This window comes from Strigops habroptila, chromosome Z (genome assembly GCF_004027225.2).
Source record: "Strigops habroptila isolate Jane chromosome Z, bStrHab1.2.pri, whole genome shotgun sequence".
NCBI lineage: Eukaryota > Metazoa > Chordata > Aves > Psittaciformes > Psittacidae > Strigops > Strigops habroptila.
Genome location: NC_044302.2, coordinates 35677007 through 35695506, shown reverse-complemented (window position 1 = coordinate 35695506; position 18500 = coordinate 35677007). Strand labels below are relative to the sequence as shown.

The window sequence follows — 18500 nt, the reverse complement described above, 5'->3', positions numbered from 1 at the left end:
CATAGCTTACCTGTGGAGACATCCACATGAAGCGCTAAGCCACAGCAAATCTGCAGGAACTGCTTGTAGGTGCAGTACAGTCCTGCCTTGTGCTGTGGCTTGCAGTGCTCCACAGTCCACTTTAATAATCAAACCAGGAGCTGTGACCATAGCCCAGGTAATCACCTGCATGCTGGCTTTAATCCAGCTGGATGAAGTATCTGTAACAGCAGCAAAGATCCAGTGACCTGACCTTGGCAGCAAGAGGCAGTCCAAGAACCCATTGAGCTGAAATGTCTATCTACGCTGCAGCTGGATATGTGACTAGACAAATAGTAGCATGCTGTGTGCATTCAAAACTGCAATTATATGTCCTGTTTACAGACGGGCAGACAGAGACAGGATTAACAGCATTAACAGGGTATATCACGCAACCAAGGCCTAGGAAGTTAGCATAGCATTTGCAAGTGTGGGCGAATTATATTATCTACCCCCTTAATTTATATTAAAACATTTACATAAAAAAAGTAATTATTCTTGGATTATTCCTAGCATTTTTTTTGTCCAATTATTTCACTTCTCTAGAATTAGGCATTTATCTACTTTATAGATATGTGTCTGAAAACACTGAAACTGTGTCTTTGAAATTTGATACCGGTCATACAGTTAAGTAGCACTGGGTCTATAATCAGCCTGATTTATTTATTATATTTAATTTATTATTAATTTAATTAAATTTATTATTATGTTTAATTTATTGTTAATTTAGAAATCAGAAACTTACTTCTGATTTATAAATTTCAGACTATTTTCACAAGGGAAAGGGCTGGAAAAATCCTCAATAAAAGCTGAGATGCCCTGAGATGGTGAGGTGGCATGATGCTACAAACTCCTGAGATATGAAAGTGAATTAGGTGAAACAAGAAAAGATTAACTGGCACTGGAAACAGATTAATCCAGATGCTGCTTTGCAATATGGCACACCATCCTGAAAACAGGTGCCCAATTGGTGTACAGACCACTCAGCGGAGAGCAAGAAGCAGATCCAATTCCTCATCCTGCAAGTCTGTACTTGCAGGATTAATTCCTCCTTCAGGGCACCATGGACACGGAGGGGCACATCTGGCCAGGTGTCACCACCACACAGGTTGAGAGACAACGCTGTGCCCAGTCAAGCAATGTGAAGCAGTCAATGCAAACAGCTCTGGAGGAGCTTCACAGCACTGCCCACCTCAGGGAAGCTGTTCACCCCAGCTCTGCACAGCTCCTTATTTAATATCCCCTGACTGACACACATGAACACCCCTAATTTGAGCAATGAATGCATTACTGAACCAGAGGTCAGGCTCTGAGCATGCATTTCTCTGTACTTATAAGTAGTGTGCTGCAAATCATTATTGGCTTGCCACCATACTCTATTAAAAGTGCTTCCGTGAAACAATTTTTATATTCATCCCCCTTTCTGAATTTTATGGAGTCTATTGCTAATTACCATTTATAACTTCACCATTGTTTTGCCTTCTCACAGTTAAGCTGAAATACTAAAACCCATACAAACATGGACTACCCAAAAGCAGAGCTGCCAGTTCCCTCGTCATCTAAAGTTCTGTTCCCAATCATCACAACTACACCAGGGCTGCTGCGTTACCCAGGTTGTCTTGAAAGGTTTCAAGAAAAAAATAAATTGGTTGGAATTTACATAAATCTTCACAAGATGAAGATTCAAAGTACGTATTTTCTACACAGTTTTAGGTTTTGCTTTTTAATTTCAACATGTCCTGAGTAACAGGAATTCCAGTTGCTGCCCAGTTCAAACATTAAGTATCTTCTCAGGAAGTCTTTCAGTCAAGACTTCAACATTAAACCACTTCTGAATGTGCACCTTATGAAGATTTCTGAATGTGTTTCTTCCCCTGTATAAAGCTGGGTAGCACCAGTGAAATCATGAATCTGAGCTGGTCTATGTATCAATGCAAGGTATGGATGTCAGTCTTCACAAGAAGTGATAAAGAATTTTGGGGAATACAAAAACTGGTATAACAGAAAAATTCCAGAACAAATGAAAATAGATGCTTTATATGTGACCCACTGGGTCTCTCTGAGTCAGTCTGGTGTAACTCAGTAACCAGCATGGCAGTGGACAGTAGGTAAAAGCAAAATTAAAAAAAGCCGACCCTTCTGAATGAAAAAATACTTCTTTGTTCCAATTAGGGCATTTCATAGAATCATAGAATAGTTAGGGTTGGAAAGGACCTTGGGATCATCTAGTTCCAATCCCCTTGCCATGGGCAGGGACACCTCTCACTAAACCATGTCGCCCAAGTATCTATCCAACCTGGCCTTGGACACCATCAGGGATGGAGCATTCACAACTTCCTTGTTTAACTCCTTCTTCAGGCGATTTGATTCTTTGCATGACTTTTTTTTTTTTTTTTTGAATGAAAATAAAAAGTTTCTTGAGTAAAGAACTTATCCTATATTTTAGGGGCTGTTCTAGCTGGGACATTGCTTGACCTTCTCATTAAGGCCAGCAGCCTTACTGAGCTGGGAGGGACACAGCCGGGACAGCTGACCCCAATTGACCCAAGGGATATCCCACACCATATGGCATCATACTCAGCATATAAAGTTGGGGGAAGGAGGAAGGGGGAGGTGTGGCCAGAGTGATGGTGTTTGTCTTCCCAAATAACCGTTAGATGTGATGGAGCCCTGCTCTCATGGAGATGGCTGAACGCCTGCCTGACCATGGGAAGTGGTGAATGGATTCTTTGGTTTGATTTGCTTGTGTGCACTGCTTTTGCTTTACCTACTGAACTGCCTTTATCACTTTTATTTTTCTGACTCTCTCCCCCATCCCACTGAGAGCATTGAGCAAGAGGCTGTGTGGAGCTGAGCTGCTGGCTGGGGTTAAACCGCAACAGTAGGTTACTGAGTTTTTTTTACTTTGAGCCTCTGTAAGTAAACTTGTATTATTAATGCAAAGAAAACAGGCTATTACTAAAGCAATTATTGTCTGTGCACATGTCCACACTTCCAATTTCTGTCTATAATCCTTTGATTGATGCATATTCTTCAGACTGAACACACTTGCATGGAACTACTGCCAAATTACATCAATGTGCTTGCATTCGTTCTGTTAGTTGCCTAAAAGCTTTGTTTGTACATGCAAACCTGCTGGCTGCAAATACAGATTAGCTGTGCTTGTGCAAGCATATGCTTTTAAAAAATGAAAGAGAAATGCGTTATCTGCATATGATAGTACTGTTAACCTGTTAAATGTAAATTGTTCTATCAAAGAAGCCATACTTCTGTTTCTCAAAAAGCACAGTACGTTTGCAGCCAAACCATCAGATATATAGACATAATTTGTGGGATTGTATAGACTTCAGCACAGTAAACCACATGCTAACATACCTGATTAACAGACCCTTCACCCTGTAATATATGATTTCAATGGTAAAGCTGATCAGATGCAGGTAGTGTTCCTCTAAGACACACAAGCCTTTGTGAATAGGTTCTGTTGCTCACCCACATTAACTTGGTGGCATCACTGAAGGATGTTCCAGAGGCACGACTTGCACAATGCTGGTCATTTGCGATACTACATTTTATGTCTGAGTTAAAAACAAGTCATTAGAACAGGCCTTATTATATGCTGTGGTCTAATTATCTGACTAATCTGGTTGTTTTTTCTGTTCCTGACTCATTTACACACAGGTTTCTGCAAATATGTTTGATAATTGTTGAATGGTTTATGCAAACAACATTTCAGGCTATTAGGTATTCATGAACTGCTCATTTCAGCTATTCACTATTTATAGTGTGTTACTGCCATTGCTACTGTTCCCAAAGCTGGGTGGAGGAGGACACTTCTAAGACACAAGAACAATGTGTAAATCAAATGGTAAGGCACATTTTTTCTTTAGTTCAGTATAGTCGCATTTTTAGGATTATTTAGAAAATTGTACTTGCTATTTTCTTGCCCATTTTTGCTTTTCACCTATATGGTTACAAATCCCCAAATTTTGTTTCTCAGTAAAAATGTATTAATCAGCTTTTATTCTAAGTGATGTAACCAGTTTTAGACATCTGGCATGCTGTAAAAGGCTTCACATTCATACAATCCATCTGAATAAATAAATTGGAATGTAACAGTCCCTTAGAAACTGATGGCTATTAGGTGATAGGACATTTCCTACCTACAGCATTTCATATTAAAGGTACTTAAACTTCTTACGAGTCCTCAGCTGCATTATAAAGATCTGGAATATGCTATGTCAACTATTATTATTAACCAAGAGCAATGCTTGCTGCAATTTAAGAAATTGCACATAAATAGTAAGCTCATGCACACATCCTTCTCTGAATCAATTCACACCTACAGATCCATGTGAACCTTCACTATTACCCAATAAAGGTTTGATGCACCAGGGCTACCATTAGTAGTGTAATCTCTATCACAAATATCAAATTATTCCTTGTGATCAATATACCAGTTTTGGCGGGGATAAAGTTTGTTTTCTTCATAGTAACTTGTACAAGGTTATGTTTTGGATTTGTGATGAAAGCGGTGACGTTTTAGCTTGTGGCTGAGCAGTGCTTGCAGAGAACCAAGGCCTCCTCTGCTTCTCATGCTGCCCCAGGCTGGGATGCAACAAGAAGATGGAGGGCGACACAGCTGGGACAGCTGACCCCAGCTGACCCCGGGAATATTCCATACCATGTAACAGAGTGCTCAACAGTAAAAGCTAGAGGAAGATGAAGGAAAGGGGGGATGTTTGGAGTGATGGTGTTTGTAACAAGTAACCATTTTATATGATGGAGCCCTGCTGTTCTGGAGACAGCTGAAGGAGTCACCTACCTGCCTGTGGGAAGGAGTGAATTAATTCCTTGTTTTGCTTTACTTGTGCATTTACCTATTACACTGTAAATTAAAGTGACTTAAATACCATAGGACTGAAATATAAAACAAACCATCTTATTTATGCTATTTCTTATTACTTATGGAAATGTTTCCAGCTGTTTTCAACTGTATCTACCAAAAATATGCTCAGTTGGAGTTTCAAATATCTGCTCATTCAATATATGTGAACTATAATGGAACAGCTTGGTCAAAACAAACTAGTATTTGAAGGCTGCTTAAAATGAAGGGGGAGGAATAGCAAAGAAAGTAGGGCGGGGTTTTTTACGTTTGTAGAAAACCATGTTATTCATAGAGTCACAGACTGGTTTGGGTTGGAAGGCACACTAAAAGCTCGTTTAGTTCCAACCCCCTGCCAGCGATTTATTAGTTATTTTTTATTTATTCAGCAGTTTTGGTTTTGGGGTTTTTTTTGGGGTGGGTTTTTTTTGTTTTTTGGGGTTTTGGGGTTTTTTGGGGGGGGGTGTTCTTTTTTTTTTTTTTTTTTTTTCCCTTAAGGAAGTCCTTACTGTTTAAGTGATTTGAGCACAGAACAAGTTTAATTTGGCAAATATTTGGGATGATCCTCACCCATACACACTAGTCCTTCAGCCATCACAATATTCAGTTTAGAAAGTTGTACTGATCCTTAGTTCCAGTCTTAAGAGATGCTCTGACCAGGTGGCATATCTCATGGACGTGCAAAGAAACTTCCGTAACTGGAACCCACAGGTCGTGCCAGTTACACAGCTGCTGTGTTGAGTTCCACTTTTGCTTTTCTATTCCTTCCTACACATGGTCAGCCTCTCTCTTCAAGGACATAAGGCAAAAGGAGATCACCTCAGCAGAAGAGGATATATTTTATGTTGAAATATGGCAGTGTAATCAGTTTGTCAAGTGAGTAGATACTGATTATAGAGTTCTTGGTAAAATTGTCTCTCTCATAGACCTCAGCTTCTGAGGGGCTACAGGGAACTCAGCTTCAGGCTAGAGTTAAAACTCAGGATGCTATGCTTGAAGTCACACACTGTCCCTGTTTTCCTGTTTTATTCCAACAGCTGAACTGCCAGAATTGGAGAAAACACTGTGGCTTCTTTTCTTTTGCCATATTCTCTTCAATTTTTGTGCATGCAGCCAGTTTTTCCTTAATCCTTTGCTTGACAGTATAGAACAAGCTTAATCCATCTTTCCCAAAATGAGTAACTGTCAGAACTGTGATGACAGGATCACAGCATATGCTTCTTGAAAACAACTTCCTAAAATGCAGAGAGAAAAGACTTTCAGAGATCACCAGCACAAGCCTCACAGACCATCTATCTGTGCAGAAGCCCTGTCTTCCTGCAGTACAGCTCCATCAAAGGCACACCTCCAGATTTCTTTAACAGGCTGTAAATAACAAAGGGTTTCTAAAAAGGAGGACTATAATCTCAGGATAGCCTAATATTTACCTTTGCATCTCTGCTCAGCCAATTTGCAGGGTTTCGTCTCTGCTTTAAGCATTAAATAAATTCTCGCACAGCAACACATTTCATTCCTATTCCTTGTCTTGCCCCTCTATGTTTACATGCACTCTAGATACACAAAGCACCTCAAATCTTGCTTAAAGCCACACAGAAGACAAATCACTGCAGGCAGGCAGGGAGCAAAATGTGCATGGATGGCTTGGTGAAAGAAAGTGTGCAGTTCAGATCATTTCACAAAAGTTCCTGTTACATCATTCAAAGCTAAATTTGTATCATCTGTTTGTTGCTTGGTTTTTTGGTTTTTTTTGTTTGTTTGTTTGGTTTGGTTTGGTTTTTCACTAAATTAAACATTTAATGGATATTATTTAGTTTCTCAGAAAAACTTGTTCAGCAATGTGATGTATACAGTAGGTTGAGCTCCCTTGAACTCCATAACAATGAGTTGTGCTTTATAATTTCCTCTTTTTATTAGCTGGTCCTTGTATTTCTCAAAAATAAGCCATGAACACCAGAAATCAGTATTCTTTAATTATCTATAAATTAAATGGAGTAAGGAAAAAAAGAGATATAATACATAGTCTCCGTCCTCAAAATCTTAACTCAACGTATGACTTAGGAAGAGCACAGCAGTTCAATCTAAATGGCAACAGGTAAAAAATACTGTTCTACAGTAAGTGATTTTTAAACATCACATGCATTACAATGTGATACAATACAATGCATTTTAATGCAGATGACATGTTAAATAACTTCGTGTGTGTGGGACAGGGTTTTGTTAGTTGCAGAATGGGATTTTTTTCCTTTTCTGAGGGATGTCATGTCAATACAGACAAAACCCATTTTTTGCTTTCCAAGGACTAAATCAGCATATTACAAAGCTATTTTTAACAAAAATTTCCACTTACACTAACTAGTATCTGATTTCACAGCTTCTAAAGCAAAAACCTATTGGTATCTTACTACAGGAAAAAAAAAAAATCTTTCAGTTCTCTCCTCTTCTGTAGGGCATTTCTGTAAAATGAACTTTGTTCTTCATTAGAGATTATGGATTTGATGGCCTTATAAATGCTCCATCCCTGGCAGTGTTCAAGGCCAGGTTGGACGGGGCTTTGAGCAACCTGCTCTAATGGAAGGTGTCCCTGCCCATGGCAGGGGCATTGGAACTAGATAGTCTGAAAGTCCTTTCCAACCTTAACCATTCTATGGATTCCTCTTCCCTCACATTATATGTGAGGGAAAGCTGGATATAAGCAGACTTACTACCTTATTTCTTTACTGAAAATAATTTTGCCTGAAATACTGTTCTCATCCTTGAGAAGTAACATATCAGTGTGTACTACACACGAATGAGATGATGACATGGATGATAAAAAATTGAGCAAATCAGGACAAAAAATCTATGTATATAATAGATAGTACTGCAGATGGAGTGGTAATTAAGAGATTACCATTTCCCCAACAATTACCAAACAACGGTATGTATGGTGTGTGCATGTGTGTGTGTACAAATAACAGAGGAGGATGTGTGGGCTAGTTGACAAAAATACACCTTTTTAATGGTTAGTACTGATGTGCAGATGACTGTTTACATGTAGACTTACATATGACACAACTCTTTTTCTGGATTGAAAAAGAAAGAAAAATCAGAACATTACACATCAATACAATGTATTAATACCAGCTTTTTGAGGGGGGAAAAAAAAAAGACCTTAATTATACCTATATATGTAAATATATTCCAAGACTTGTAACCTATAGAAAAAAGAATAATGTCACAGCACTTCAGACAAATTGGAGTACTATATCAGGCTCTTGCTTTCTCTGTGTACCAGATATGTGTGTTAAACTTCACCACTCCCAGACGTCAGTCCAGTAAGAGTACTGACAATTACTGCACCACAGAAGATAGATATAGATACAGATACAGATACAGATATAGATATAGAGATATAGATATAGATATATGATGTCATTATAAAATCTATACAGAAACAGGCATACGGAGGCAGGAGGCACTCAAACTGTAAATCCTGTAAGGTCACAAATACAAGTTTCATTTTATAGCTACAAAAATACATCCTTTTGTCCAAAAGTCAGTCAAAGACCAATTTCCTAATTCTGACTACCTTGATCCGTGATACACAATCCTCATCCCACACACCCCCTGTGGCACTTGCCTTCCCAGTCAATTGGGAAGAGTCAACCAAAAGCAGCACTCCTCCAAGAAAACAGACCAACCATTTGCATGAGCCTCTTGATTACTCCTTATCACCACCAATTCACTGCAACACAAAATTAAAAACCCAGCCAACTATAGTCCTTGTATAGTTGGGAATATATATAGTTTATAATATATATATGTATATGTTATAGTTTGTATATATGTGCATATAATATATATGTATGTGTGTATGTATATATGTGTATACATACGCAAACATGATGCAGTTGAGACCTTTTATGTATGCCTTTATAGGCCATTATAATCTCCTTCAGACCCTAACTCTAGATATCTAGATACCTCACTTCCAGGAGGGAAGCCTGTTATCTTTACATTTGCTTACACTCCTTTCTGCTCCAGAGACATAAACTATCTTGTTCTCAGATTGTCTGATCAGTACAATCAGGTTAATCCAGCACAACTTTTTTCAGCATATGTGTTGTTTCAAAACTATTGCTGTTTCTCATCTAAGAAAGAGTCCATGTGCCTGAACATTTGTCTGATTTAAAACATCAAACAGTCTGCAAGAAGAATGTTCTTGATACTGATTTTAATTAAATAGACACTGATTTTAATTAAAATACTGAGGAAATAGTAGTTAAGCACCACATACCCTGTGAGGGAGGATGCCCACACAAGAAAAAAAAACCAAACCAAAATCAAAATGAGAATTCTCCAAAACAGTTTCGGTAGCTGCATGCCTCACTGACTGAGGCACAGAAGGCCTATTATTTCATAATACTCAATCACTCTTCGGGGACAGTACCTATCAATTAAAACCTAGGAATATTAACCAGGCTACCCTTCAAAGCATTGCTGAGAAGCAGATCAAGTAAGTATTATCTCATTTTTATGGATGAGAAAGTTGAAACCAAAAGAAATACCTCAGCCAGTGGCACAGGCGGAATTTGGAAAACACCAGGACCTAGGCTCCAGACAACCCAGCTCAGCATCCTTCTCCTTTCAGCAGAGCATATTGCTTTGCATGTTGCTTTATTGCAATGGCATCTCCCAAATTACTGCAGTTACAGTTGGAATCTTAATTTAGAAACCATGGAACAGAGGCCATCTGTTCTCTTCCCTATTTTTAAAGCAACTTGTTCAGACTCAGGTAGGAAATTTAAGGCAGAGGTGGAAGACAAGATTTCTTGGAAGACATTTACCTGCCCAGACTGTAAGACGATCTCCAGGCTGGCCCTGCTTCATATGCTGCCTACCACACCAAAAGGAGACAAAGGCCTGCAGGTGAGGGGTTTAATCTTATGGATAGCACATAAATATGTTTGCTTCCTTCAGGAATCCTGTGTGCTTCCAATATGATCTACACACTACATGTTGTTTGCAATAGCAACTGTTCCAGAATGAACTGCTCTGAATCACGCATAATTTTTAAGTCGCGGCTTAACAGAAGTAACAATCATATTTATGAAATGCATCCTAAAGATACTTCACTTTTCTTAAGCACTGAGTCATCAAGCAGAGGTAAGTTGTGTAGTGAAAAGAAAACCAACCTTGTACTTGCAATTTGAAGTGTAAAAACTCATCACTGTACTTTGCTCATTTGATCAGCTTTTCTGAAGTGCTATATGATCTGCTTTTGTTTCTTTCTTGCTTCATGAAATGATTTCCCCACAAAGAAATTACATGATTCCAACCTTTTTATTTATTACATGTTTGGAATTAAAGAGATCTGCTAAACATAGCAAAATCAAATAATGAGTATATAATACACTCTGACCTTGCAATTATGCTCAGGAACTGAGCATAAAGGTTGGATGAGCAAATTAAAAGGAATGATTTAGCATGCTTATCCACCTGTCCCACAGATGTTGTTTTATAAACTTATTTATTTTTTTATTTGTTAAGAAGATTTCAAAATTTAATTTCTTATACATTACCTGAGAGGTTTTGTCCCACTAACACATCAATTTTTCTCTGGACCTTTTTAACTCTTCCAGCAGTTGTCTCTTGGCTGCTCTGGAAGTTAAGGTCCTAAATTGCCTGTTAGTTTCCTAACTTGGACAGTCAGATACTTCAGGAGTAAGAACCAGAAGTGTTCTTTGAACTACATTTTAGTCACGATAGTATAATTTAAAGGATTCAAAATTACTCCTAAACTTAAGCCAAATTTGACAAAATCAAACCAAAACAGGGAATCGAAGCATTCTGTTTCAGTAGTTTTGAATCAGCAAAAAAGCATTTTTTTCATCCTTTCGGAAGCCTATAAAATCTTAATTAGAGCTTAAGCATTATTAAACCTCTGAATTGAAAAAAAAAAAAAATCCCTAAAATATTATTGACCAAAAAAGTTTTGTATAAACATGATTTCTCCTGTTTCTCTTTGTTGGCTTAACTAGCAATCAGAAAACAAAACAAAACCAAACCAAAACAAAACACCAACCAAACAAGCAGAAAGAAAAAAAAACCAAAACAAAAACCCCACAACAAATAGAACTGAATAAATAATCTAACAATACTATTTGATTAAGCTAGATAATAAAGAAATATTAACTACAGTGTCTCCTAAGCATTCGCATCTCTCCACAAGTGTGTATTCTCAGAACTGGCTGATATGTCTTGCACAAAATTTTATTTGCTTTTAAATGAGAATGCATTAGGCAAAATGAAAAATTAATCTTATTATTTAAATTAAAAGAACGAGGCATTTTATGTTTCTTGCAGTCTGTTCCTAGCACACTACTTCAGTCCAAAAGGATCATTTGTTTCTTACCTGAGCTGTTCCCATGGAACAAAAGTAATAATTTCTATTGCTTTACTTCAAATTACTGTAGTGATCAGCACCTACAAAGCTGGAGCTGCCAGTCATCTACCAGACTCCTAATCATACATCACATGTTACCACTTCTAGAAGGAGACCACCTTTTCCCTGCCCCCTGCCCCTGCTTTTACAGACACTCTTTCTCAGTGAGCTAGTCTTGTTCAGTGCAGTGTTTAAAGTCAGTCAGTTTGAATGGAAAAAAATAACCAGAGTATATGCTCTTCTGCCACCTTCGTCGTCTTCTAATTTCCTATGCTCTTCGGAGCTCCCTTATGTGCATTTAAGAAAGGTAATTGAAGAAACGGGACTCTGCATCAAAGGCAGTCACAGGTTCTTCCTCTTTTTCTCCCACTACTTTTCCTCCACTATTGAACTGCCATCTGTTTTTTCTAACTGTTTGAAAAAAAGCCAACAGGAAACTTAAGCTGATCAACATTTTGGTATATGATTTGGCCTACACTTGGTTATTTTTACACTGAGATACTCCGAGCGAAGGTCAGGCCTCCTGCTGCAGAAGCACTGCAACACACAGTTCTGTCTCTGTGATAATAATTACGTCTCCAAATTGGAACAGAGCTACAGTAGCTCATGGCACATAGACATAAACAGTGGCACATCCTTACAGTATCGCCTCCCATGTACTCAATTTTACAAATAAGCTCAATTGTGTAAAAGAATCAATTGCTCTCATAATAAAATATCTGAAAGTGTATCAGTTATACTGGGAACAAACAACTCAGTTGCAAGAACTGCTTAACCACACTGCTCATACAATCAAGCCTGCATTAAGCCAAAGCTCTTGCCACTGTGCAGACAACTTACGTAATCATGTTCTTTTACTCTTCTTGCTTGCCACACTTCCTACACTTTAAAAAATTCTGTGTTACAGTAAGTCCACCAAAAGTCTAAATTGAACAGTGTCAGACACAAATAGATTTGGTATTAATATGGTCAACACAATAATCTCCACGAAGGAAAAAAAAACCCAAATAAAAGGCAAATAAATATTTTTAAGTAATATAGTTTTTCCTAGTGCATTTCAGAGTGAGAATTATAAGAAAAAATGCTCCTAAAACATTATGGGAATTCTTGACATAAAGTACTGAGGAAAACTTAAAAATCAACTTCTCTGCACTTTCATAGGAAGGACAGAGCGCAGGGCTGCAGCAATGCAAGCTCCTCACATGCTCTGCTCTCCAATGCACCAAATGCATATTCAAAAGCAGCATACAAAACTGAATTTCTGTGCTAGTTTAAACCTTGGCTTACTTTCAAAGATGACAAATTAATGCCAACATTTTACTCATGTGGAACCCACTCATTATGCACAGAGACCACCAGTTAATTCAGCATTTAGATATGTTTACGCCTACCCACTCATCATTATGTTGCTACATGTGAACACTCCTGGATTTTATGAAATAATGGATTATTTAACACTGGAAGAAATTGAAACAAAACCACCTATGAATAAAAATCATGCCTGTGCCTCACAGCTTGCTTGCCTCCTCTCAAATTTTTCTTCCCCTCTTAGGAACACGAACTGCTTTACCCTATCCCCCACGCTCACTCTCTGCTTGAAGTCTCTCAATCCATTAGTAGCCTTTCCTCTCTAGTCTCTCTTCATGCTTTCCACCATCTATTTTGTAACACACACAAAAATAGCTGTGGTAGAAGTGTGACATATATGGAGCTCTAAAAATAATTGATGTCTCAACCAGGTCTCTTGCAAATTTGTAGGGGAGGAAAAGCCTCCAGGAAATATTTAATTTTACTTGGGTTTGAGGTGGTGTTTTAATCAGTTTCTGAAAAAGATAAATCATGTAGTGATTTTTTTTTTTTGAGCAAAACAATATATTAAAGCAAAATTAAATCACAGGACATTTAAATGATTCAGAGCCTGCTGCTTTTCTATAGTCAAAGAGAAAGACATTTTTGTCTAAAAAGTTTTGCCCAAATCTAAGCCTATTCAGACAACTCCAGATGAAGATTTGTGGGGATAAGGCATTCCAAACAGAGTACTCTTACGTCTAAAAGCTTTTTCAGTGATGAGGTGCAGAAAAAGCTCAGTGATAGAAAATATAAGCTTTGCAGGGTCCTATATCTAGCCCGTTTCCACCCTGCCCCACAAAGAGACGGCACTGAAAAACCCGGAGAAAATCCCAAACATATCCCAAAGCAAAGCAAAGCAAAACAAACCAAAACAACTTACTGTCTTCTTCAACATTTTGACGGCGTAAGGTTTCTGGGTCCCTTTCTGCCTGCATCTGTAGACAATGGATGTAGCCCCACTACATTAAAAAAAAAAAAAAAAAAAGGAAGAATAGTTGTATATATGCCTCTTTGAATATGTGAATAAACAGAGTTGCCTAGCTGAAACTACATTTTCTACTCCTCCCAGCTTGGGCAAAAATAGCTCATTTTTCCCCAGAGATGCAACCAAAAAGCCAGTGTAAAAACTGCTCTCTGTTGAACCAGTTAACTTCAGTGGTTATTCAGCCAACAGAACTTGCAAGAGCTCAAGATACCTCTTGGTCACACCTTTTTCTGGCTCCTGACATATCCTGGAGGTTTCTTCAAGGTACCAAGGAATGTAATCTGGCCCCAAACCTGTGACAACATATTTTGTCTTTATTACGGCACCCCATGAGTAATAATTAATTGCATTTGTATTTTTTAACTAAATGTTGGTGGCAGTAATGGGAAGTGAGACAAAAAAGAAAAGACAGTTACTGTGCTGCTCCCTGCCCTGTTGCCCAAACATCCAAGTTGCTCGAACTGCTCCTTGCACCAGGAGCGAGCAGCAGTTTTGGTTAATTCAGTGGAAACTGGTGGGGCTTGTTCATAGGAAAACCAAACTCGGCTTACATCTTCTGGTTGACTTCAAGGTGTAGTCACTTGAATGTGCTAAATTTGAGCACTCGTAGCATAAAATCATGCCTCTGCTCATTAGAAAGCACTTCTCTTGAGTAGGAGGTTGGTTAAGACAGGCTTGGCTGCCGAGACTATTTGCTGTGCTCTATTTGTTCCATCAAGGAAGGGACCTGCACTCTACGAATTAGCTAATGAGATGAAAAGCCCCTGGCAAAACCATAATGGTTACAAACAAGTCAGATACCTCTGTATTCTACCACATTTACTTTCAGATGCCACTGAGCAACCCAGTGTCAACCACCATCAAAAATGATGCACTGACGTGCCACATGTCAGCACTAGATTTAAGGCATCTTTGCAAGCCTCCTGTCCTCAGGAGGTTTGTTACCTGCTCTATGAATGCAGATTTTTAAGCTAGAGAGGATTTCCATCACCATACATGACTTCCCAAATAACATACATTGCAGAACTGCTCACTGCTGTGAAAGGATTTCATATATACCACACACCACAGCAGGTCTCTCTGAACCAGGAAAATATTCATCTCAGTATGTCTACAGGAGATGACCACAAGCTGCAGAAAGAAAAAAGCGGCCTTTGTTTAAACAGTAGAATGGCATAGCCATGTTTGACTGCACGAATAAAGCTGTGACACAAGGTTTATTACTCTGGGTGCATTGCTACACAAAACCACCATGCATGCTCTTCGCTTCTCCCTCCTCAGCACAGACACAGGTGTCAGATTATGCTCAGAGCAGGCATGTCTATATTTTTATGAGAACATAAGTAAGCACAAGAACTGTTAATTGATTGAGAACATTCATTTCAAGAAAGACCCTTCATCAGGAAAGGTCACCTACAGCACGGGTTACACACCTCACTCATCTGAGGGCTTGTTTGCATGAAACACAGTAATCTTCATCTCAAATACTAAAATGATTTGTCTCTCATAATAGTGTATTGACAAATGTGTGTGAGTACTGCAAGCCTCAGTGACTCCCAGAATCATTACATGAATTCAATTAGGTCTCCTCTCCTTGGCCAAGTCTCAAAAGGCTCTATTTAGCACAAAGAAAAAAAAAATACACCACATTAAAAAAACCTTCACATCTTCATGAGTACAACTCACATCATCAGTATGACCAAAAATGTTAAAAAATGAAATTCTAAGGACCTGCTCTGATAAGGTTTATGTCTCCCGTATTTCACTACAGCACTGTAATGGGGAGGTCACCGCATAAACTGCTAATCATTCTTGTATCCTGCTTCACATATTCAGAGTGCAGTATAAACATTAAACCCATTAGTCTGCATATGCTTTTACTAAGTAGGCAGCAAACCTCCTAGAAATTATTTTATTTGGTTGAGGGCACAATTAGATAAGCTGTGCAGATGATGATCCAAATAAATAGATTGCCATTCCCGAGCACATCTCCAGTTGTTTGCTGATGCTGCGGCTATAGAGGGCTGCCAGTGTCTGCCAGATAGACAGACTGCAAGCCTCTCCATGTCCCATTCACCACAGGTGGTGTTCCACTTCATCTGAATGATAAATATTAATGGCGCTAAGAAAGAGAACACCTGTTCGCAGTGGTTAGGGCACTTAGTTGACAAAGAGCAGATACCAGCACTAGGCAATATTTAATCCTTCAGCATGAACAGTTTCAACAGAAGAAACTGAGAGGACCCTAAGCCCAAGCAGCTAATAATGACTTGGAGAAGTACACTGCAGTGTGTGATTGACAAGGAACTCATTCATAATTCAGACTAGAAACAAGAAATTAAGTGTCCCATAATCCAGATGAGTCCAACCACAAGATTACTCACTATATTGTGTTGGCATATTTAGATTTGATCCTGCCAGATCTTCCTTCTTTGCAGTTGGTGAACACATACATACACACACATACATATATCTGGGTATCTTTGCGTGTATACATATATTCATATGAAATATTCTATTATATATATTCGTGTGTGTAAATGTGCACTTACTTACTTCTAAAGAAAATTAGGTTTAAAGGAGCATTCAGCTGCTGGTTTTTTGCATCTCTGCCTAGAACAGGCTGTCCGAACTCAAAACATAAATTACTTGAAGTTGGCTGAAACAATACAAAAAAGGCATCATCTTGGAATATATAGTTGGCCAAGTTAGAGAACAGTAAAAATCAGAATTCCAACATTGTTGAAAACATTGTCATTCTCTTTTACTGACATATGTTTCTGTCTGGATGGGTGCTTAATGATTCTGTTGAAAATTTACTTTTAAAAGCCCATATATAACTGTGACCATGCTAAAGAACAAAAGAAAAAAAACCCAAACCATTTCACTATATATGCTATATGCTTTATTACAAAAATATGTTTCTATATCCAGTTTTGAACTTACAAAATAAATACAAATAATATATACATCTTAACTACTTGGTTATAATGCTCAATAAAAACACTCACTTCCATATGAAGCTGCCTAGAACGAGGACAATGACAACTCATGAGAAACCTCCTGATGTTCTGTGCATGGAATATATCAGAGCTGCTACACATGCAACTCCGTATTAGTACAGGACTACTTTTCCTGCAGTACAAATGCTTCAGTGATATGGTAAACTCACTCAGGTGTTATTCCAATGATTGCACGAAAAATTTAAAGTATTAAAAGTACTGCTGAATCTGTGAAATTAGACTAAAATTCAATGACTTATCTCTGCATGTGTGTTGCTTTCCACACGAATTTGAAAAAATTTTAAAAATATTAAAAATAAACATGTAAAACTTTTTGTTGTGTCGTGTCCCATCCTCTGCTTCTTTCTCTCCCTTTTTCTTCCCCGCCAACCAATATACTCTTTGTTGAGTATTCTGGATTATTTTTCTTATCATTATCCTCAGGTGTTACTGAATTCACAGTTATTTTAGAAGGACTCTGTCTTAAAGACTGGGCAACAGCACCATAGTGCTCTGCCTGTGCTAAGGAGCCCAGACTGCGAAGCCAAGAGAAAAGGCATGGTCACACTTCAAGTACATGCAGTCAAAAATAATGGTGTCAGCACAGATGGAAGGAAGGCAGGGACACCCACGAGGGGTGCTAAGAAGGTGGAAGTGATCAGCAGAATTTGCACATAAAAGAGAAAATGGAATTTGCAGGATCAGGCTGGGCCTGCAGTGGAGACCAGCAGAGCAAAGAGTCTTCAGAGTTTTCAGAGACAGTCTGAGCCAGGTTGAAAAAGGCCTTTGCTCCCCCACACCCACAAAAAGCTTCTGCTTTTGAAACAGAATGGGAACCAAAATGAAGCACAGCCAGGTGTTTATTTGGTCACAGGTAGGTAGGAAAGATGAATTCCCAGAGCTACAGCTTTTGTAATAAAATAAAAAATAGTCACTGACAGTATTTTCACTGGAAGCAGGAAAATTGGGCCTTTCAAAAGTAGGTCAGCATCTCTATACCATGCCCCCTCATCCCAGGTTCTATACTGCATTTTGAATCCACTCAGTACAAATTCAGTCCTCAACGTAATCTCCTGCAAATTTCATTTGGATTAAATTCCTTAAATTCTGAATTGACTTTTGAAAAATAAATTAGTTTGTGCTTCATGCAGTCACAGAACGATTATACAATCTACTTTGTTCAAACAGATCAGGTGAAAGAATGAGTGGTCCCCAGAAAATTGTACCTATCACAGAGCCATGGAAATCTGTGCTGCCGAAACTGCAAGAACAGATTAAAATCCAGTATTAGTTTCCATAAAGAATACCAATTTCTTTTGTAAAGTTTACAGAAGTATAAACTTAAAATACACTTAATCACTCTTTCTTGTACATACACTAGAAGGTCAAAATGGATTTATAAGAATGAAATTACTGTTCCTAGACTTCAAAACTAAATACCCTGTTTGAAGGTAAAGACTGGACAGAACAAAAAAATAATTGACAAAGCTTTCAGTATACACAGAAATTAAAATTACATTTGAAAAAAAATGCATATTCCATAGCATTACTACTCTTGCTTTCATTTAAAAAAGCACACACATGTAAATTCAGAAATTCTTACAACTTGCATTTCACGTGAAAGTGTACCAAAACAAACTTTCTTTCTCCAGTGAACTCACAAGCAATTGTTAAATTATTCAAACCTGATCTAAAAGCTTCTTCTAAGCATGAATATGTACATATAAAGGACTTGCACATTGTGTGCAACTGCAGCCCTCCCTTCCCCCTCATTATTTCACAACTTGTAAAGAGAATAGAAAATTTCACAAAATTAAGATGATGGGGGGGGGGGGGGGG

General features: G+C 38.2%; 1 protein-coding gene across 4 annotated transcripts in view; it reads right to left on the bottom strand.

Annotated features, from left to right (window-relative positions):
* The window catches only part of CAMK4 (calcium/calmodulin dependent protein kinase IV), a 157026-nt gene that overhangs the window by 81749 nt on the left and 56777 nt on the right, over positions 1-18500 (bottom strand). For all 4 annotated transcript variants that reach the window (XM_030511383.1, XM_030511379.1, XM_030511380.1 and 1 more), the window contains one exon: positions 13555-13633. In XM_030511383.1, coding sequence (XP_030367243.1) covers positions 13555-13633 — 79 coding nt within the window. The remainder of the gene's footprint in view (positions 1-13554; positions 13634-18500) is intronic.